General features: G+C 39.6%; 1 protein-coding gene across 1 annotated transcript in view; it reads right to left on the reverse strand.

Moving 5' to 3' along the window:
• The window catches only part of su(r) (dihydropyrimidine dehydrogenase su(r)), a 31,899-nt gene extending 12,517 nt beyond the window's left edge, over nt 1-19,382 (reverse strand). Inside the window, exons 1-10 of the mRNA XM_089242891.1 lie at nt 18,898-19,382; nt 17,633-17,743; nt 17,341-17,423; nt 10,594-10,681; nt 8,770-8,931; nt 8,430-8,626; nt 8,254-8,335; nt 8,026-8,110; nt 4,275-4,382; nt 1-170 (exon numbers count right to left, since the gene is read on the reverse strand). Coding sequence (XP_089099017.1) covers nt 1-170; nt 4,275-4,382; nt 8,026-8,110; nt 8,254-8,335; nt 8,430-8,626; nt 8,770-8,931; nt 10,594-10,681; nt 17,341-17,423; nt 17,633-17,743; nt 18,898-18,933 — 1,122 coding nt within the window. The 5' untranslated portion in view covers nt 18,934-19,382. The remainder of the gene's footprint in view (nt 171-4,274; nt 4,383-8,025; nt 8,111-8,253; nt 8,336-8,429; nt 8,627-8,769; nt 8,932-10,593; nt 10,682-17,340; nt 17,424-17,632; nt 17,744-18,897) is intronic.
• Between the last annotated feature and the right edge of the window lie 4,315 nt (nt 19,383-23,697).

Raw genomic sequence — 23,697 nt, forward strand, 5'->3', positions numbered from 1 at the left:
CTCTTCGGGAACGGCTCTTATGTTGCGGAAGCCTTTGCGGAACACGACGTGCACTCGTCTAGCTCCGCATCGCAATGCAGACGTGGCGCAGTCGAAGGCCGTGTCTCCGGCGCCCAACACGATGACGTTGCCGTACAGTCGTGGTAGCTGCTGTCGACATTTGCATATCCCTGTCTCACGTATAGACGAATCATTCAAAGATTATTATACGACACACGATTCACATAGCATCCATCTAGAACAGTGGTTCCCAACCTTTTGTTTCCTTCCCGCTCCCCTAGAGAAATGAGACTTTACCTTCCCGCACCCCCTTGGATAATGCAGGAGGGATGCAAAAAGTCCGTAGAAAACCGGAAAAATAACCGAAATGAAAAACGGTTTGCAGGGTTAACATCGCTAGTTCACGGGAATTATTTTAAGACAGGAAAAAAGCCCTCCGATAGGTAGCGCTGACGTACACAAGTCAAAGAAAAGACACGCAAATAACGAACAGAATGCCTCCAAATCATTTATTACAACAGTATGTGTTCCACATGACCACCACCACAGGTGACAACACATTGCAGGCGGGTCACAAATCCAGCAAAAGCAGAGTGCAGCAGGTCCACACACACGGTTTACAACGGTGACCTGATTGTGGATTAGGAACGCAAGTTCTTATAACCGTCTTATTTGCATATTTCCACCGAAGTCGCTCGCAACAGCGCCACTTATCGGCTGTTTTTAGTTAATTTTTTTTCCCCCTATCTTAAAAAATTCCCGAGACCTAGCGATGCTAACCCTGCAAACAATTTTTTATTTCGGTTTTTATTCATCTTTAAAGTTTCTACGAACTTTTTGCCCGCCCTGAACGTTTTGTTTTTTTTTTACTTACTGTCTAATGTCTTTTCGGCTATGGTTAAGTACAGGGTGATCCAAAAGTCACACCAACCCGTTCTAATACATTTTACTTTTTTAAAATTCTATCAAGAGGTAAGTAAAAAAACTGTATAGTTATACAGTTTTATAGTTATACATACAAATAAGACAACGTTTGTGGATACAAAAATAAAGTTTGTTTCAAAATCTTACAATGTGTATTCAAATCGCGAGCCTTTTGCGTGAATCCAAGCGCGCATTCTTTTTGCTGGGATTCTGGCCACTCTTCTAAGGGCAATCACCTTTTCAATCTTCAAGATTAGATGGGTTTTTTTTTTTTATTTAATCAATGAAATGGGAGATTATTTTTGTGCATTTGTCTTCAGGTGTCCCCCCGGGGCCGTCTTAAGAACATCATGGGCCCCCGGGCCAAGTGATTTTTCTGAAGCCCTAACAAGCAAATTCTCGAAAAATTCTACTTCTCATTTTTCTGAGGCCCCTCTTCTGTTGAGGCTCCCGGGCCGTGCCCGGATGAGCCCATTTGTTAAAACGGCACTGGTGTCCCCACAAGAAAAAAAAAACCACCAGGGGATTTTCTTCAGGGTTCGGTGATCTTGGTGACCACAATCCTTTTGAAATAAGGCGGTCATCGAAAAATGTGTGCGGTAATCCGTAAACGTGCAGATTTTCGGTGCACCAAATTCTGACATTTGATCTGGTCTGGAGCTTTCATCTCATACATACACTTGGACCTGCAGACTACCTTTCTAGAACACTCTACCTTTGTTGGTCGCAAGATCAAGGTGGTTTTTCTGCCAGAAGCAAAGAATTTTTATGATTGAATAATATTTTTCAACTCATTCGTTTGAAGCCGTTATTGAGAAGTTTCAAAAATTTTTCTGTGCTCAATACGGCAACATTCTTGCGATTGGTGTTCTATTTTCTGGAAACTAAAAATGTTGAAGACCCGCAAGACAAAGTTGCAGACGAAGTGGGCGTCCATCTCTACTGAGCCTGCATGGGATGCACGAACTAAAGGGAAAAAACTGAAGAAATTGGTGTTTAACCAGCACCTCCCAGAGATAGAAGGCCTCCACGCGCTGCTCGGGACGTCAACAAGCAGTCCATTTTCCCTCAGAATATTCCCTGCTCGATCGTTGTACGGAAAATAAATGATCATGCTCAGAACTGTCGATTTCTATGCCCCCCCCCCCCCACATCTAATCACCATACGGTATTTGTGAGCCAACCGGGAAAATTCTACGCCAAACTAAGAAGACACGAAATAGGTTGCTGTGGTTCAAAATGCGGCAAACTTGCTAGGTAGTCTTAATGACGTTACAGATGAACTTGGCAACCCGTGCGGGGGCCTTCTATCTCTAGGAGATAATGGTTTAACCCTGTCGTGTTAGGCCGAGATTACGGTATAAATGTTATTTTATAAAACTTCAAAAATGCAACCAATAAGGGTATCGGTTACATTCCAGCGAATGTAACCAATACGCTTATTGGTTTGTTTTTTTATAATTATTGTAAAAGATCTTTTATCAAACTTTTATAGTGTAATCCCGGTCTTAGGGCTCAATTCTACTAAATTAACTGCTCTAGAAAAGTAGTCTGCATTAACTTAGATTAGATTAACTCGTCCAAGTGTATGTATGAGTTGAAAGTTCCAGACCAGATCAACAGACCGGCTATAACAAATACCGCGAAAATCTCATTTTAACGAAAATTTTTTTCGATCCCCGAAATAAGTTTACATAGAAACAATATGATATATAATCTGGAATTCTCCTTTATAAAAAAAAATTTCGTTATTACGAAGTGATTTCTCCAGTTTCTTGAAGTTCGTTATAACGGGATTCGACTGTATTGTTATGATTCATATTTTTTTAGGAATTGAAAAATTCAATTTTTATCATTTCCTTTTTTTCTGATTAATATCAGTCGACATCTCATTTTTTTTACATCTCGCACCCACAAACATGTTCTCCCTCACCCCTAGAGGTGCGCGCACCTCCGGTTGAGAACCACTGATCTATAAGTACACAATTGGTACCTTGACTGTAGTTGGGCTTCCGGAAAAATATGATCTGGAGTCTCCCCCGCCCCACGCATTTATTAAAGAATCGTTTGTCTGGGGAAATTTCGCTTGCTCCGGCCGTATGAGTGACCGAGTGAATGACCGTCACTCATTTGGTCGTCCATACAGCCAACGCTTGGTCGCTCACTTGATGACTCATGTGGTCAGTGCAGGAGAAATGTCAGGGGTGAAACGTCCAGAGATTAATGTCAAACTCACTTGATCACTCGTGCGGTCACTCCTTAGGGACTCACTTGGTCACCCATATGATCACCCACTTGGTCATTAATACTGTCACTCATTTACTCGCTTGATCATTCGTACTGCCACGCATCCACTCACCCGGCCATTAACACAAGCTAACCCACCACTCATATGGTGACACACCACAGTGACAATGCTCACTCATATGGTGACACACCACAGTCACAATGCTCACTCATATGGACACACTTGTATATTCATTTTCACCTACTCACTCCATTTATACTCACTTGGATACTCATAGAATCACTCACCTGGTCATTTGCGTGGTCACTCACTTATTACTTACTTTGTCACTTATGCAGGAGAAATGTCGGGACGGAATGTCTAACTCACTTTATCACTCATACGGTCACTCACTTAGTTATTCATACTGTCACTCATCCACTAACCTGGTCATATAAATGATCACTCACTCACTCGGCCACGTAAATGGTCCTTACCACTCATCCACTAACTTGGTCAGATAAATGGTCACTCACTCTCACTTGCTCATTTCTGTGGTCACTCACTCTCACTTGGTCATTTCTGTGGTCACACACTCTCACTTGATCATTTCTGTGGTCACTCATTCTCACTTGCTCATTTCTGTGGTCACTCACTTGGTCATTTGTGTGGTAACTCATTATTAACTTGGTCACTTATGCTTTCATTCACTTGGTCACTCTTAGAGTCACTCACTTGGTCACTCATAGAGTCACTCACTTGGTCATTTATGTGGTCACTCCCTTCTCACTTAGTCACTCATACGTTCAGTGCAGACGACATGTCGGGGGCAAAGTTTCCCCAAACCAAGAGGGTTCGGGTTTGTCCGTGTGTCACGACGTCCCTTAATATAATCCGTTGTCGACTCGATTAAAATGCCTTTCCTTTCGCATGCGGAGAGAGTCTCGCGCTCACGAATGAATGAATTATTGATTGGCTCAGAAGTTGGAGCATCTCTATCAAATGTCATTTTTGCCCGTAACTTGGATTACTCGTGGGTCAAGGTACCACTTTGCACAAGAATTGTTATGGCATTATATTTTCCGAGAGTAATAATCATCATCACAAATATGCATATATTCACCTGCTTTGCTTGCCTTCGCTACGGACGGTAAGAAGTCTTTGGAAGTGTAAAATCCTTCTCTCGACGTGAGGCCGTTGAACACCGGATCTATTTTAGGCTGTGGTAAACCTGTGAATCGATAAGAGTGACTGATGTACAGGGTGTTCCATAAATTCGTAAATAGCTCAAATATTCATAAGAAATTAAAGGAATTGGTATATTTGAATGTGGTTTGTGCGAGTTATTCTCGCATAAAGAAGGTTTTTTTATACGTAAAATATAGTTCAAATTTTTGTCGGTAGAGGTGAGAAATAAACCACCTTCAATCTTTCATAACTTTTCTTCGATCTCTTCTGTGTTTGAAACGTTCGTAAAATTTCAGCCGGTGATTCGTTGCTGAGGTAAAACAAACTTCATCAATAGCGCTTTGTCCACCCTGGGTCACAACTGGGGGGGGGGGGGGAAGAGCAGGAGGATCTGGTGCCCTGGGCGCTGGACCAAAATTGGCGCCGAATTCACCCTTTAACTGCTTCTTCTGCATGGCATGCGGTGCCAAAATGCCGGTTTGCCCCGGGTGACAAAGTGTCTAGTTGCGGCCCTGTGCCCACCAATGTCAACATCACAATGAAATCCTTCTCTTTTAGACCCTGGTGCCACAAATGTGTGGGTTGATTTCTCTCATTGTAGATTTTTTTTCCCCCTCTTTTGACTTCAGCAGAGCTAATCATTTGAGTCAAGGCAACCTGACTAAGTTTTGAGTTGGAAATATGACGAATATGAACTTTGCGGGACTTTCATCAGAGGGCGGCACTCAAAGTTGAACTTTCGGGGTTTGCCTCCAGGAGAAAATGCCTCCGGGAAATGCGTGATTTGTTACATAAATTTTATCAATAATTGTAAGTGAAAATGAATGATGAATGTAACCTGCATCCTCTTCGCTGAAGAACTTTGAACGAAGAGTGAATTATTTCTTCACAAAATATGCAAATACAAACACAAAAGACACAACAGGCCCAACGAGGTGGCTGAAAAAAACAGGTGCCCATAAAAAATATGGATGTCAAATACGACCGAAATAGCGAAAAAATGAATGAACGGAAAGAAATACTGTATATATGTATATATATATATATACAGGGTGTCCTGTAAATGCTAATGCGGCTTTTTATCTCATGAGCCGTTCGTCGTAGAGGTATGATTTTAATTTTAAATTTGCTCAAAATGCGTTCAAAAAATGACCTCGTGCAATTTTTGAGAGCGGAAATACGATGTCTTCAAAATCTCAAAATAAGAAATCTAAATTTTTATACGCCCCTCCCGTTCTGCAACTTTCAATTAGAAAGGTGGCCAACTTCTCTCTGTTCGTGGGCCAACATAATGGTCAGCTATAGCGTCGCGGGCCGCATCAGTGGTGCAACTTCGGTGTATAAGCCGCTCCATTATTAATTGAATTAATTAATTAGTTATTAAATTAATTTCGTCACTAGAAATAAGAAGTTTGTAAGCAGTTTGTTAATCAAGAAATCTGCTGTTGGAACCGATACTTCAAATAATGATCACAAATTCAATTTTTTCACGGTACTTTTGCCTTGTCGCGGGCCGCACAAAATCACTTCACGGGCCAGCTGTTGGCCACCTCTGCTTTATATCCCCTCAGGCCAACAGAAGAAAAAATGTCCTCGCTTCTAAATTCAATATTCGCTGAGATATTTGAATTCGAAAGGCGGAGAAAGGTTGGGAAAGAACAGCAAAAACTAACGAACACCGCTTCCTTTCCCCGTTTATACTGTCCTTTCTCAACTTTTATCCGATTTTTGAATTCGAATATCTCAGCAAATATTGCACTTGGAAACGCGGAATTGTTTTGTTGTGTGGGTTCAGAAGGGACAGGGAAACAACTCTATGATTGGGAGTTAAAGGACTGGGGGAAAGGCCGTATAAAAATTTACGTTCTTTATTTTGCTACACACTGCATTTTCACTCTGCAAACGGGTACAGGGCGATTTCAGAACACATTTTAGCATATTTTAAACTGAAACCATACAACGAACGGTTGAGGAGAGATAAACGTCGCATTAGCACTTACAGGACACCCTGTATATATTGAAAGTTTGAGGAAAAATAAATTGAAGAAACGAAGATTCGCTGTCATTGATGTTTTTAATGCATTTTTTGAGTATCAAAAATTCAAAAACATTTTGAAAATTTAAAAAAAAATTGAATGCTAGGATCTGAAAGTGCAAGTAACACGAATATTCAGAAATGAGCTGCTAATCTTACACTCTTATAGGACTCCCATTTGCATATTTCCAGTGATTCGCTTCCGTGAAGTGCTGCTCTCTATCGATAAAAATTGCAACATTGTTTTGTGCAAAAAAAAAAGAATCCTTTTTTCGCGAACCGCATTCAAACATACCAATTACTTTAACTTTTATGAATTTTTAAACTTTTTACGAATTTATGGGACACCCTGTATGCATGTGCTTTGGATCACCTTGACCTGAATTTTACTGGATACTCCCGTATCTTTGGGCGTCCCGACTTGGTATTATTCCAATTATAATGAGCGTTATACTGTAGTATAAGCAGTGGTTCCCAAGTTTCGAAGTTTGGCAAGAAATTCATCGACGACTCTTGTACATTGTGATGACCATACATCCCGGATTTCTGGGACATTCCCGCTTTTTGCTAGGAAATGTGCTGTCCTGAAAGCATTTTCCAGGACGTCTGTTTCTCTGGTTTTAATTTGGCGATATATTGACTTTTATTGATATTCATTATTATTTTAAACATTACGGAAATATTTATTTTGTTTTCTGATGTAGTTGGTGTTTTTCTTATGCAAGATGGGAGTTTAGTGAAGTATATGTTCCTTAATGTTGATATACAGAGTGATTCGGGAAAAATCATCCGATTTCAAAATTATTCTACACTCGAAATCAACTATTGCAATCTTGTCCATTAAAAAACGTATAGACATTTTCTCCATTATATATATTCTGTGTTTTTACTTTCACGAAACACGTGATTTCGAAATTGGATGTGATTAACTTGTTATATCGAGTATTGCGCATGTAGATATTGATAAATTTACATAATGTGATACATGTATGATTAGTAAGTAGCTCAGCTGAGTAAAGACATCTTTTAGTTTTTTCATGTTTCTATTCAAGTTGCGAAAAATGATTATTATGTTTTATTTTCCGTAACGTAAAAACGGCCGTTTTTATTTGAAATCTCTCGTGACCCTATGGGTCGTGACCCAAACTTGGGGCACAGGTGCTTCCGGGATGGATCGTTCAAGTTCACTAAGAGTCAGGAGTTCTTGAGCTATGAGACACGACACTTCTTCGATTCGCAAGAACTTCCAAGAGATGGGTCGTTTAAATTCATTTACAACCAGGAATTCTTGAGCTATGGGTCGTGACCCAAACTTGATTCACAATGGCTTTCTAAACGAGTCGTACAAATCCACTTTTATACACAGTCCTGTTATAAATGTGGTTATTGCGCCATTAGTGGTTTCACCAATTTCGAAAAACAAAGTGCCATGGGTTGGGAAACTGATTTTGTTGATGGTTTTGGGTCGCGACAGTGAATGGTTAAGAGCCTCTGCCCTAGGGGGAGGTGGCCCATACTTTGGGAACCACTGCTGTATAGGAAATTCCAATTTGTCTCGATGAAATATGGTCACCTTAAATATGCTACACATGACAAAGGGTTTTTAAGAAACAGTCAATACAGTTTGTGTGGAAGAAACATCTACACCTACCTATGCCTACGAAGACAGACTTGTAGCCATCTTCTTTCAGAGACATCAAAGTGAAATCTCTCCCGAGCATCCTCCCGGTATGGACCTGTTTGAATGAACGATTATTCTGAAACGTCAGATCCCGTACTACATACATTTGGAGCAGCTTGAAACTTTCAGTCCTCACTGAATCCCCAGAAATAACAAATTTTCATATTAAATAATGTAGGTCCATTCTGTGAAACTTACTTTAACACCGAGGTCCTTCATTAGTTCTACTTCGAAATGAACAACGTTGTACGGGAGACGGTACTGAGGTATTTCAGATGAGCTGAGTGAAATACGAAATCACTTATCATTAAAAAATATTGGCATGTAATCCAGGTAGGTTTGACGAAACTTTCCAAATGGATATACACTCTTACCTGAGTCCCCCGAAGTAGTCCTCCTTCTCAAAGACGTCGATGTTCTTGTAACCGAGCCTGCCAAGGTACGTCGCGCAACTTATAGAAGCGGGTCCGCAACCGACCAGTGCAATTTTAGAGCTGTAGCTCTCGTGCATCTGATCCGGTGGAGGTAGATCCGGTGGTCTAATCTGTGGCAAGCGCATTTCTTTGAAAACCTGAATTAAAATGTCATTAGATGTTTCTTTGGGATTTGAGTCCAAAAGCAGATTTGTGAAATTGCTAAAAAATAGAGCCAGAGTTTGCTGATTCTCCTCAGAAAGACACCGCTAATTTAATCGATGTGATTACACGTACTTACCTCGATGGCGAATTGCTGCAGTCCACCGATGTTGATGGGTCCTTCTTCCGAAGCAGCGAGGTTGCATCCACCGACGCAGAGGTCGCTGGTGGGGCAGACCATCCCGCAGGACAAACCAACTGGATTGTCTGACAGAATGAGTTTCGCTGCACCATAATAGTTCTGCGAGAGAGAGAAGAAAAAAAAATACAGGAATTATTACGCAGTTTTTTTAGGTTGATTCCGATATACTCCATGGCATAGGGGGGGCAGTGCCGCAACTAGATACTTGGTCACCCGGGGCAAGCACCCATTTTGACGCTCCCCTTGTAATGTTGAAGTAGAGGTTTCAGAATGAAATTCGAGCCCCCCTCGGGTCCAACGCCCGGGGCACGAGACCCGCCTGCTCCTCCCTAGTTGGGGTCCTGCATAGGGGGTCTTCAACGCATGGCCCACAGAACTCTTTCATAACATGCGTCAAGGATATCTTAGAGCAGGGGTTTCCAATGTAGTTTCTTCGCGGAACCCTTGGTAGTTATAAGGCTATTCCGCGGATCCCTTGATGATGATGTGAGGCTGTTCTGAGTAACTCAAACAAATATTTGAATATTTGTCCAAAAAAAAAGTCATCCCTACTGCCGTCTCCAAAGCATCATAGCCCCAAGGCAAAATGAAAGAGGGCCTAGGCACTACTTGTAATAAAACATATTTATTGTCAAACATCATTGTGCCAGATCTTATCGCGGAAGCCCCTATGCAATGAGGCCCCCGCATGGCCCTCACAATTGGGAGGGGGGGGGGGCTGACATGGATCCAGCCAGGTGGCCCGAGTTTATTTTCTCTCCCTCTCTCATCGTTTTTTGCTGTTAAAACTTTTAGGCAAACTTCACATTTCAACTGATATTATTGCTCAAAAAAATATTTATAACAGTATTATAATATATTGACTTTTCCTATATACGGTGCATCATAGGCGGAATTGACTTGGAAGTATGGGGAGGAGGGCACAATGATGATGATGTCAATTCATATATACATATATAGGGGCCGTTCAAGTATTACGTAAGCAAATTTTTAGGAATTTTTGCGAACATTTCTGGTAGATCCTCAGAAAAATAATTTGGTCTGGTGCAGGTGCTCTCAAGCAACACCACGCTTATGTTGCAAAGGTTTGTATAGTTATCAAAATAAAAAAAAATTAATTTTTTATACGGGCACCCTATCTTCAAAAACCGAATTAAAAAATTTTGGTTGCCCCTGTCTCTCCTGAGGCAAAAAAAAAATCCACATTTCTAAGTGTTATTGTTATTATTTTAAATCTTATTCGCAGAGATACTTGAATTCGAAAATCGGAGGAAAGTTGGGAAAAAAAAACAGCATAAAAGCTAATGCACAACTCTTCTTTCCCTGATTTATGCTGTTCTTTAAATTTTTCTGCTGTTTTTATGCTGTTTCTTCTAACAAGAAAGTTTTCTTCTTTGAAAGCTCTCCGGTAAGATTACGGATTTTTAAGGGTTCCGTGGTGTTTGATCATGCGGAAGTCCAGTTACAAACCCATGTCTTAGTTTCCCGCAGGTCCGATTAAAACGTCAAATTTGGCCAGCGTTGTGTCAACGGGTAAAGATCCCTGCTCTGTGGCAAGTGCCTTCAACCGTTGACACAGAGTGAGCCATATTATCACATTTTATTGAAGCCAGCGTGCAATAAGCTATACTACACACGTCACCCAAGAGCTCTGTGGGCCATGCATTGAGACCCCTGCTCATGGACCCAAAGACGCTGCCGTGGAAATTTTTGTCTCAATGAAGTATGAAAAACATTTCTATATTACACAGATATACTCACCTTATTGGATATGCAACCAATAAATGCCTTGATATCAAGTTGTGTCGGGCAGCTCTTCTGGCAAGGGGCATCGGCACATTTCAGGCACCTACGAGAACCCATATTTTAAATAAAATATTTCTCTTGCAGAAGAACAAATGGCATGATCACATTTACAGCTGAAGTTTGCCTTTAAACCTGTCGTTCCCTGGAAGCGACAACACGCGGCAAGCTACGCGAGCGGCAACAACCGACATTAAGTACGACGACAAAGAGTGTCAAACCAACGTCATCCACTGAAAGCGACCTTTACATGCTACTAAGTGCAGACGAGTGTGTTCGATAAATAATCTTGTGGAAATATTGAAGAGTCAACTCAATATCCAACCGCTCTCCTCTCTTCGATTTATCTCTCGTTTAACTTTTCTTTACAAAATCCTCCATGGGTTTTTTAATATTGACACCTGTAATATTCTAATCAAACCTTCTCATTTCTCTGTTAGACTCAATAATTGCAAAAAATTACAGCCCATCTTTGCCTCTTCAGATTGTCACAAATTTAGCTTTTTCCCAAGAACTATTATCGACTGGAACAACCTACCATCAAATATTGTAGATTGCACCACGATTTCTGAATTCTCTCGTACCATTAATCGTCAATTTCGCCATATATAATTCCGCATCCTCTTGTATAGGCCTCGGCCAATCAATATTGAATAAATAAATAAAATAAGGGTTTCTTCAAAATTTGAAAAAATTCCATTTAATTTTTCAATCAATGAAATTTTCTCCAATTTTTAAAATATTGAAACATTATAATGTCTTGTGCAAACATTTTTTTGAGAAAATTTATTAAAAATCTATATTTAATGAGACATCTGACATGAACTCGGAGAAGGCATTCTTGCTGTAAATAAATAAATAATAATATTTAATCAATTACTAATTATCATCACAACCCATTAACGGCAATTATACAATTTCTAGCTTCTGTGTTCACGCGGGAAAGGAGGAGAGAGATACCAAGAGAGGGAAGAAAAAACGGAGCAAGTAGTGCGAAAAAAGTAAACAACCGTACCGCACCTGTATGGAATCGATGGCACTATGCAATCGACTTTTTCGGCAAGAGCCCTAAGATCCCATTCGGATCAGAAATTTTTTTCGTCTTCTGTTGTAGCCAGAAATCACAAGCTGAAGATCACTGCTAATCAGCAGATGGTATTCTTTAGGAGATCATGCCCTCATTTCTGATGCCATTTCAAGCGTCCTCCTTACGTTTTAGAAAATTCGCGCTTTTGTCCTCCTTTTCAGGTTTCGTGTGAATTTTCTTCTTCTTTTCACTAAGAGGAATATACATATTTTTGCATGCTTTCACTAATCACCATCGAAATTCCCAGAATACAAGATCCCAAGGAACCCAAGTTGCTTCCAAGCAGCGCAGATGAAATTGTAACCTTGCCCAGCTTGTTCCAGGATGATATGAAAAAGACAGTCCGAAAAAAACAGTTCTCGAAGAACGAAATCGCAACATCCATTTTAAAAATACCATTGTTTGCTTAATAGCTAATGCCGTATTCTTGCAGAGGGGAGGAACGGGGATGTTACCTCTTCCATTCAGCAATTAAAAAAATAGGATGCGCAAACAACAATTAATGCTGATTCCTATGAGAAATCACCTCTGTCAAAAAAAAAGTAACGCTTCCGAAAATACTGTAAAAACCTTCTCGGGGGTAGAGAAGAAAGCTCCTCGCCTTACTTCAGTCAAAGCAATAAAACTGACCAGACTGTGTGAAAAATGCATTATAAGCAAGGGAATCGCTTATAATGAAGGGAATCGTCGGTATTTGTTTTTATTTTTTCAGCGGTTCTGGTATAGTTGGGAAAAATTATTTTGGCGGTAGATATTTTCGGAGAGATAGTGACGTGTTACCAAGGAGGCTTGCACAAGCGTCTTCCTTTCTCAGTTTACGAATCTGGTGACTCTACTGCTAATGGATGAAGTTGTCGTACTCTCTGTGCAGTGGAATCAATCTTGCGAATGCACACATCTGCAAGCGACTTTTTTTATCACTTCATGTCGTTTCCAGTGAACGATCGGCGAACTTGAAGAAACAGCACATTTTTGTTTCAAAATAATATTTCAGTATCAATTCTTCAACACTTTTCATGGACACATAAAATGTCATCGTTAAGCAAATGATTTAGGCTGGGTGCACACGGGTTAGACGCGAGTGGAGAAGACAACTTTACACCGGGGTTTCCAACGTCTAGGGGTTTCGCGCGGAACCCGTGATGATAAAGCTGTTTTACGTAACTGAAACAAATATTCAAATATTTATCCAAAATAATAATAATAATGTCCCTACTGCCGTCTCAAATTAGGGCAAAATGGAAGACGGATTAGGCACCACCTCCAATAAAACATATTTATTTCATAAATCATTGTTCCAGGTCTTATCGTGTAGGCTTCTATATAATGAGGTCCCCGCATGGCCCTCACAAGGGAGGGGTGTTTCACAGGGCTTCAGCCCGGAGACTCGAGATGATTCTCTCTCATCATTTTTTTGTTTTTGCTACTACAAATTCATAATAGATGAGCCCGTTACAGCCTGACCTGCGGGCCCTCTGAAGATCCAACCTAGAGTCCCTACTGAAGAATGTGGAGGACATGGGTCCTCGTGCCTGCGAACATGTAGATGGCCCTGGGTGTCCCATAAAATACACGTAAATTCTGAATCCAAGAATCCTCTCTTCTAGTGGAAAAAATTTCCAAGAAACGAATCAAGAAGTTTGATTATAACCATCACCACAGAATAGAATGTCCCGTACAAGGACTTTACAATGACACATTTTTCAATAGAAATTATCATTGAAGCTACGCGGTGTCAGTGAACATCTTCTGAGTGCGAAATCAAGCAAACATCGCAGTGGTTTATGTGAGCATCATGACAGCCCCCCCCCCCCAAAGGGTATAAATAACACTATAAATTCATTATAGAGGAGGTCCACCAAATATCTCAGTCCAGGGAGCCTGACTATAGGTTCTGGTGGGAGGAGGGGGACATTGAGCACCGAGATTCTCGCCGGGAAAAGAAAGAACTTTATTCTTACATTAAAAATTTGCCCTCTAATTTTTTTTCCCCAGATAGTTGGCGCATTCTCTTTTATTTCACCTGTACAGACCTGTTGTTTCTCTGCGCACAGGATTTTGATATCTCGATATCTGCGCGATATGATGAAATAAACTGCTACCTCATACAATATAGGGAATATGTCTCTGCTCAAGCAAAAAACTCTGTGTACAGGGAAGCATTCTCAATTACTTCCAGACTCTAAACATCCATACTTTGCGAACTTATTCACCATGAAAAAATTGTGCCTTTCTTTGTTACTTTCCATAACCAATAAACGGGTAAAAATAAAATTTCATCAGTAAAAATGCACCATCTGGAAAATATTGAGAATGGGTGTGCGACCTATATGCAGTATATATACTGTATTATATATTGCATATTACTGCATTACAGTATATATTTCATGTAAAACACCACTACTGGAACTACTGCTGTCACCTATCAAATAAAAGAAGCAACTGTTGTGATTTTTCGATTGAACTTGAGATGATCGTTTTTTGATTGATGTGCCATATATAAAAAATCAATATATCATGATATTGATAAATATTTTCTCAGCAATAATATCAATTGAATTGTCAAGTTTGTTTCGAAATTTTAACAGTTGCTGTTTGTGTGTGATAAATTAACATTAGTAAAATGCGCAAGAAAAAACTTGGTTTCTTGAAAAACGAAGAGGAAAGCTCAGTGCTTCGCATCAACTAGCAACGACAAAGTTTCGGTTCGATTTGGATTATGATATTTTCGATTATAATTACAATCCTAAATATGCCATAGTGGCCTGAGGGTTCCGACTGAAATTGGCAAACAGTGCCAATACCCCTGAGTCATTTCTTAGCCATCCTGGACTAGTAGTGCGATTTTCGCCATGGTTGTATATTTTATTATTTTTTAAACTACTTAGAGTTTAATATTACCCACATTGGGTTATTAATCTAGGGAGAAAAGAACGCTTAAGCAGGCTGGAGAGGAAATAAAAAGCAGAAAGTCACTCAACAGGGCAGTGACAGAATGTCACTTCATCAGCCTGTTAGGACGTCATTAAGTTATAATTAATGCTATTCTTTCAACATTAATCATAATGCATATATTACCTACTCTAATTTTTATGTTCAGCGTCAACTATACATCATATTAATAAATGCGATTATAAGTTATTAAATGCCGTTAATTATGATTATTTGATTAAATATATATTATCTACAAAATTTGATATTTTGCACTTGGTCTAATTATTTATACTATATATAGTTTCTTATATACATTTTTCACAATCCCGGTAAGGTTCCTCTCCCGGGTTCGAACCCATGGGAGGATGTAAACAAGATATTTTCGCTAACGAACTTGAGGCGATCACCGATAGACAGCGTCTTCATTCCCAACCCATCTCATTAATGGCAGTAAATAGCGTTATGGCTAGAGTTGGTGTTTGGGGAAGTAGTTATCGGAATAAAAAAAAATCAAATTTTTATATACTTTGTCCTCTTTTTCAAAAACCCAATTAGAAAGTTGTTGCCTTGTCTCTCCTGAGGCAAAAAGTAAAATAAAATAAAAAATACACGCTTATAAAAACGCAATGCTCGCAGAGATTTTTAAATTCAAAAATAGAGGGGAGAGTTGGGAAAAAAAAACAGCGTAAACTAACGGACAACTCTTCTTTCCCTGATTTATGCTGTTCTTTCAATCTGCTGACTTTTTTTGAAACAAAGAACAGCTTTGCGAGTATTCGGGACGAGAAACTTTGCTTTTTTGAAAACTCCGGGATTCTTAAGGGTCCCATGGCATTTGATCATGCAGAAGCCCAAAAAGTTGTTCCGCGGAACACCAGTTGGAGACCCTATGGCATTGTTTTCATTGTTGTTCACATTGGTTTGCATGGCACAAAACACACCGATTAGTCAAACTGAAACTTGCGTGATACAAATCAATGTAAACAAAAATAACTAAGGGATCATTCAAGTATTACGTCAACATCGATGGGGGGGGGGGGGGTTCCCGATTCGCCGACTTTTTATGACAAGGAGGAGAGGGGGTTCGGATGATGCTTACGTCATCAACCGTCCTTATAAAAATATGAAATATTCTTAATGGCATCTCACTCGGTGCGCCAAAAGCGAGAAAAACCTTTCGCCAGTTTGGGGGCAGATGAAATAACATTCTACAAGATATACGGAAGACTGGATGTTGTGAAGATATTTATTATTTCAGATGTTTATTTATTTATTTATTTATTTATTTATTTATTTATTTTTTTTTTTTTATTTTTTTTTTTTTTTTTTTTTTTTTTTTTTTTTTAAGGAAGGAAAAAACTCATCTCTGCCTCCACCGGGAGTCGAACCCGGGTCCCTCGATTGCCGGACGAGTGCTCTGACCACTAAGCTACAGAGGAGATAGAGATTTTCCTTCGCTAGAGCGTATATATGCCGAACGGAACCGTGCAATGGACGGTGAAACCGATCAGCTAATATATATACGCTCATATATACGCTCTAGCGAAGGAAAATCTCTATCTCCTCTGTAGCTTAGTGGTCAGAGCACTCGTCCGGCAATCGAGGGACCCGGGTTCGACTCCCGGTGGAGGCAGAGATGAGTTTTTTCCTTCCTTAAAAAATAAACATCTGAAATAATAAATATCTTCACAACATCCAGTCTTCCGTATATCTTGTATTAACAAGTGGAGAGCGACATTCATGTCATAAATAACATTCTCTCTAATCATAAGTCCCCTACAGAGCCACTTCAGCTATCCCTAAATGTTTCACGGGTCTTTCAAATGCTCTAGAAATGTGTCCGAGCCGCTCAAGTGCTCTGGAACTGTGCCACGCATCACTCAAGTGATCCGTAATTATGCCGCGGATCACTTACGTAATCTGGGAATGTGCCGTGGGTAACTTCAGTGATGTAGAACCAAACTGTGGGGCCATTTAAGTGCTCTAAAACTGTACCACGGATCGCTTAAGTGTTCTGGAACTGTATTGCGGGTTACTTAAGTGATCTGTGAGTGTGCTTCGGGCCTACTTCAAAGACTTGAAAGTGCACCACGAGCCGCTTAAATATTCAGGAATTGTGCCACGTGTCATTTAAGCGATCTTTAAATGTGCCGCTTAGTTCATTTTTACAAAATTAGGTTTGAGGGGAGCAAGTCACATCAGATGCTTCCCCAGGGCCACATTTGGTCCGCGGGCGAAGAAGTCCGCTCTGCTAAGCCATATTTGGCTTAGAGGTTGAGTCGCATTGAATTGCTTAAAAAACAATTTTGAGTTCTTAGCCTTTAAATAGCATTTAAATTAACAGAAATTGATTATAATAACATATAAAGGTATTTTCTCTCGAAATTCTAATTTTTGTAAGAGTATTTTTTACATAAAAAAAATAAAAATTTCGTCCGGGGGGCGCACAAGCCCCCCCCCCCACCTCCAGCGTACGTCTCTTATCCCACCAACATGCGTTAGGAGGTAGGGGGCAGTGATGACGAGAATTTGGTGAAAAGATTGGGGGTCAGTTTTACTGGCAAGGGCGTCAAAAATAACTAAAAATTTTCTGACGTAATACTTGAACGGTCCCTAAGCTTGTCTAAAGTTGTCTTGTCGTGTCTAACCGGTGTGCGGTTATGGGAGCGATAAATGTCTATTACCTTGCAGCTTCCCTCAGGGCGGCTCTTTCACTCAGAGTTGTGTGCTTCACATCATCGAAGTCATTCAACAGCGATCGGTAGTCCTAAAAAGATAATCATATGAATGTACCTGCAAAATGGTCAGACTTCATGGCTATATTGTCTATCTAGATATATATGTCCACATATATACTGACATTCATAATAATTATCCGAGTATAATTTTTGATAATTATATATATATATATATATATAAATTATCTGAACTATGATCTAATAAAGAAAATTGCAAATTGAATCGAATGTCACTCACGCTACATTTTTTGTCGTGGTTCCGCTTCCAGTGTTGCTTTTCGAGTTTTGTTTTTGAACTTGGCTGAACTTTGGCGTTTCGATAAACCCTCGGATTTAGCGCTAAAATATTCTATCCAAAGAAATTGAAGAATTTCAATTTAAAATATGTTTTTCTAAGCTCAGTTTAGCAGCACTTTGTGCTTGAGTGATGTAGAAATAATAGTAATGGAAATGCATGAAAAAAAATCCTTCTCGGAATAGGCTCTAAGAATCAAAAAACTCAGCGATATGATTTCACGCAATATGAATATTGATTCAAGGATTCCCTAGAACAAGGATATTGAAAAAATTTCCAAAAACGCATTTGTATTACTTCAAGGATTTGCTAGAACATTTGTATTACTTCAAGGATTTGCTAGAACATTTGTATTACTTCAAGGATTTGCTAGAACATTTGTATTACTTCAAGGATTTGCTAGAACATTTGTATTACTTCAAGGATTTGCTAGAACATTTGTATTACTTCAAGGATTTGCTAGAACATTTGTATTACTTCGAGGATTTGCTAGAACATTTGTATTACTTCAAGGATTTGCTAGAACATTTATATTGGGGTAAATCGAGAAGCTATCCATTCTTAGAATAAGACAGCCATAAGTATTCTTTATGGGCATTGTATAATATTTTATCATGTGTATATATTGTTTATAATTTGTGTTAATTGCATTTTTAACTGGGTTGCTGTTTTTTTTTTTTTTTTTGAAATATATGACATCCATATTTTTATGGGCATCTTTTTATCAGCCACCTCGTTGGGCATTTTGCCTGTTGTGGCGTTGTATTTGTATTAGTTCAAGGATTTCCTAGAACATTTGTATTACTTCAAGGATTTCCTATAACATGGATATACTGTAATTGTAAGGGATCCATAGGACAAGGATATTATTGCAGAGGTTCTCTAAAACTGTGATATTACGTCAAAGAACATAGATATTGCTTCAAGGAATATGGATACTACTTCAAGGATTTCCTAGAGATATACTGCAATTGCAACGGTTCTTAGGGGCAAGGATATTATTGCAGAGGTTCTCTAACACTGCGATATTACTTCAAGGATCCCTCCAAACATGGATACTATGATACAGTATATACCTTTCAATAATTATTGCAAAAAAATTATTGGTTAATGCCGGATTAAACATATGCAAATATCATTCAACCGCATTGCGCTATTTTCTTTTCCCGTAGAAACTATACAGAGAAATCATACTCTAGCAGCATTACCTCGATATCAGGAACCAGCGATCCCGCACAGGACATTTTCAAGTTATTTCACTTTCACGAAAACAGCGCAAAAGGAGCCAAAACTCATCTCACAGATTACACACAATTGATATTAGACAAAGGGCGACAAGAACATTCACAGCCGTTCACTTTGCTCGGAGGAGTGACGTTATTACGGTGTTTGTTTTCTTATCATATCCAAAACACGGAACACAAAAATCGCCATTATTCCAGTCAGCAAGTGAAAGCACACGCACACCCAATCGCGATAACAAGACAAGGAAAAGAAACGAATCAGCAGAAGATAAAATATATTTGGGTCATTGATGTCAGTTTTCTTTCTCGACGTGAGAGAATTACTTGAATGATGAATGGAGATCAGAGACAATTAATTACGTGCGATGATTGTGTAGATATTTATTTCAGCTTCTCTAACAAAACTCGTTCAACCGGCCACAATTCATACTCGTCGGCGACGCTAATTTCCTCTTCATGATATTGAATTACATTTGCTGCATATTGTTAGTAGAAAGAGGTGGCGTATTTACGAGGGGGGGGGGGAGATTAACGGGCTATAGCTCAGGGTGGGAAGGAAATTTTGGGAATGAGTGGCCAAGAAAATGAGTACATAATGGGAGAAGTTCGGAAAATTTTTTTATGACCCCGAATTTGCCTCTGCCCAGAGAGCGAGCGAGAGACTACGTTAGTGAGTGACTTGAGTGAATTGAAAGTCTGGGGGGGGGGGCACGGCCATTATTGCTAATGGTGATGATGTCAATTCATATATATACACATGTACGTTAGATCAGATGGCTCCACATTTTGACGCGCTGCCCCCCCCCCCGTATTTCCTCTCCGCCCATAGTGCAAGCATGTGGGTGACTGAAACAGTGTGCACGCATATGAGTGACCAAAACAGTGCAAGCGTGTGGGCCAAAAAGGTGGCCTAGAGCAGTGTTTCTCAACCTTTTCAAGCCCACGGCCCGGTTTCATTCATTTTTGTGAGTCGAAGGCTCAGTCAAACACACGACCAACGGAAAATGAATGAGGGAAAATGAAACGGCTAAACACTCGCGGCCCGGTATGAATGATATCAGAGCCTGGTACCGGAACGTGGCCCGGCGGTTGAGAAACACTGGCCTAGAGAGTGTGTGCGAGCATGAGAGTGACCTTGAGAGAGAGTGTGAGCATGGCGGAGTGACTAAAAGAATAAGCAAACATGTGATTGACCAAAAGAGTACGCAAGCACGTGAGTGACCAAAAGAGTACGCAAGCACGTGAGTGACCAAAAGATTATGCAAGCACGTTAGGGACACAAACATATTTACAGTCCGGTATGGGGGTGGGGGGACAAAGTGGGTTATAGCAGTGTTTCCCAACCGGCAGGCCGCGGCCCGGTACCGGGCCCTGATATCATTCATACCGGGCCGCGAGTGATTAGCCGTTTCATTTTTCCTCATTCATTTTCCGTTGGTCGTGTGTTTGACCAGGCCTTCGACTCACAAAAATGAATAAAACCGGGAAGTTGAAAAGGTTGAGAACCACTGGGTTATAGGACAGAGCGGCGAATTCGAAGAATGAGTAATCAAGAAAATTAAACTAGAACGAGGGAAGGGCGGCAAAATTCATGCAGCCCACGGGTAGCAAAACCGCAAATAGGCCTCTGGTAGCCTGCAAGAATAACTTAATTCGCAGACGCTACCGAGATGGGTCGTACAAATCTTCTTGCAGCAGAGATTCTTGAACGGTCACAACCCAAACGGTGGTCGGCTGAAGTTGGTTTTCTGTGGTTTCCACCTTCAAGGGGCAAATGCAAGCCGATCTCCCGGTTAAAAAGTCTCGCCACAGAGAACAACAGACCTACAATGATTCAATCATTTCACTTCTTTCATAGTTGAAGAAACTGATGGCGGCACTACACATAGCAAGCAATACACCTAAACAAACTTCACGTCAGGTTTCACTACACGTACACTCTAACATTCCTACGCAGAGGAATGCGAACGAGGTGCATGCGCGGTTTAGTAGTAGAATAAATTCAATATCCAGCTCTCTGTGTTTTCTTTCCTCACCATCGCGAAGCTTCACTGTAACCCTATCAACCCAAGTTATTTTTCTACCTCGTTTTTTTTCTGTACTCGTGATTTTTTTCCCTCACATAATGTAAGAGCGACAGAGAACACGTAGGGTGAGGGTGAAATCTACTGTGATGCTCCTTATCTACTTTTCTATCATACTGTTTTTTCTTTCCCTTCCTTATTCTAACGTGCAGTTAGGACGTTACCAGATTTACCGCCAATTCGCCAATAGAAATAACGTGAATTTATTGTATATATACCGAAGTCTAATATTTATTTATAAAAATCCTACTTGGTTTGAAATCAAGCAATGCCCAACAAACACACGTCTCCGTCGAGGTTTTCAATATAATGTTATACAACCTAAAAAAACATTAACCCAAAAGCAATTCATATATTTGGCTCCATTATATTTTAATAACCTGCCAAATGAAATAAAATATGAAAATGAATTAAGAGCTTTCAAGAAATTAATTATCAATTATATTAATATTTTACTACAATAGGAAGGTACTTCTCGGCCCCCAGTATACAGTGTTACGTCACCTAGGCCTTTGAAATATTTGTCTATCTCTATACTTGTATTTTGCTTAGTACTTGTTAGTAGCCTATATGAAAGTGTTTGCCACCACAGAAAAATTTATGTTTGTATACTCTGGACGGATCAAGCGATCCCTTGAGTAGGATACTGTATTTATATATTTATATATATTGGTTTTTTTTCTCCTTTTTTTTGTCTTATAATAAACTATTTCATTTCATTATTGCCAAAAGCTTGTACGTGAAGTGGTTAAGTCTGCCCGAAAGTTATGGGCGTTTTTTATACGGACGCTTTTTATACAGGACGCTCCAAAAGTCAGACAAGATATGAAAGTTCAATAATTCACGGAATAACGTAAGTAGAGGGATAAAAATCGACACGTGCTAGAAACGAAATGGGGCTTTAATGTGCAAAACTTTCCATCAGATAGCGCTGGACAAATTTTGATCTATCGTTGATTGATATATTGATTAATCCTTGCTAACAGATGCACTGTTTTGTTATCAGATGAAGCGTCATCTGTTGGTCATTTCACAAAATTTCAATAAAACCCCATGTCGCATATCCGACAGACCAGTCACGACCCAGACTCTGTCCCTCCAGGGATGTCACATATCCAGCGTGTGTCAATTCTTATCCCTCTAGGTACAATATTGCGTGAATTATGGAACTTGCAAATGTTAACTGACTTTTGGATCAACCTGTATACAGGCACGTTTGAGCTGCTGTTGTCTAAAGTCCGCCTCGGCTTCGAGGACGCAATCATTTTTATGGTTTTCAATGCCATAAAGGCCATGAATGAACAAAAGATATCCAACAACGGGGAACATCCAGACATTGATAACGAAGAAAGGTGTTAAAAAACAATGAAGGCGAATAGAAAAAACATTGTCCTGAAGCTAAATATACTGGACCTAGTAAACACTTCCCAAATTTTTTCTCCCCACCCAATTAGAAGAGTCTCTGTTTGACGAATCGGTGATATATCTGGTAACCTTGTCCAAAGCCGACTGCACTTTAGAAAAAGGAAGAGGAAAAAAGAACAGAAAAGGAAAAAAAAATTGAAAGGAAAACACAGTATAATAGACAGAAGCATACAGTCGATTTCTCTCTTTTACACATGTATATAGTAGAAAGATTTATTATATGTGGGGAAAAAATCACTAACAAAAGCATAGAAAAAAACGAAGGGGAGTAAAACAACTTTGGTGGGTTCACAGGGTTACAATAAAGCTTCGCGGAGAAAACACAGAGAACTGGATTGTGAACTTATCCCACTGACATTTTTTATGCAATATTTTGTCAGTGATTGTGTAAAGGGTTTTAAAGACGGCCTAACTAGATTTTTATACTCAGATTAACATTCGCTGTTCTCCAGGAAATTATTAACGAGTGCCTTACATATACAGTCAAACTCAGTTAAAATAGCTGCGGTTGCAATGACACCTTGACTATAGAGACAATGTTTGGTGGTCTGAGCTGATTCACGCAGGGAACAATGTTAACAAATGGAAATAAATTACCTTTCGGGCGATACAGTGAAAATATCACTGTGAGCCAGCCCAAACTGAGAAGAAAAACAACCGCTAGGCATGTTTCGTAACTGGCGAGTTCCATCTTCATTAGCCAATTAAAAGATGAGATGAAAAAATGTCAAAAACCCCATATAGCAGAAGTATCTCCCTGTTGAGGATGCAGAATCATCCCTAACAGCATGTAACCACCCCCCCCCCTACTATATGGGGTTTTTGCTATTTTTTCATTGTCTTTTTATTACCTACTGAAGGAGCTCGATACAGTTCCGAAACGCACCCAGCTGTGTTGTTTTTCTTCACATTTTGGGTTTACAAACTGCTATTATCATTTCCTCTATAATCAATGATTATTACATTGATTAAACCGTGAAGACCAGTGATATAACAATACATTTTTTGTGCGTTTAATTCCATTTTTATGCTGTTTTCACAAAGTATTTGAATTAAAGCTCATTACCATTTAGGCAATGTCTTTTTCTTCTATTGATGCCAAAAAAGATTCACGTTTTATAAATTTGACTTGCTCCACATTGACTCATGACCATATTGGAATAAATTCTCTAATAATTTAAGGCTTCTTATTTGACTCTGAACCCTAGGCATCATTGGATCCACCCATTAAGACGCAGCGGTGTGAATCAAAATG

This window comes from Pholcus phalangioides, unplaced genomic scaffold (assembly GCF_987345545.1).
Source record: "Pholcus phalangioides strain wild (caught in Gottingen) unplaced genomic scaffold, Ppha-v1.0 ptg000015l_1, whole genome shotgun sequence".
NCBI lineage: Eukaryota > Metazoa > Arthropoda > Arachnida > Araneae > Pholcidae > Pholcus > Pholcus phalangioides.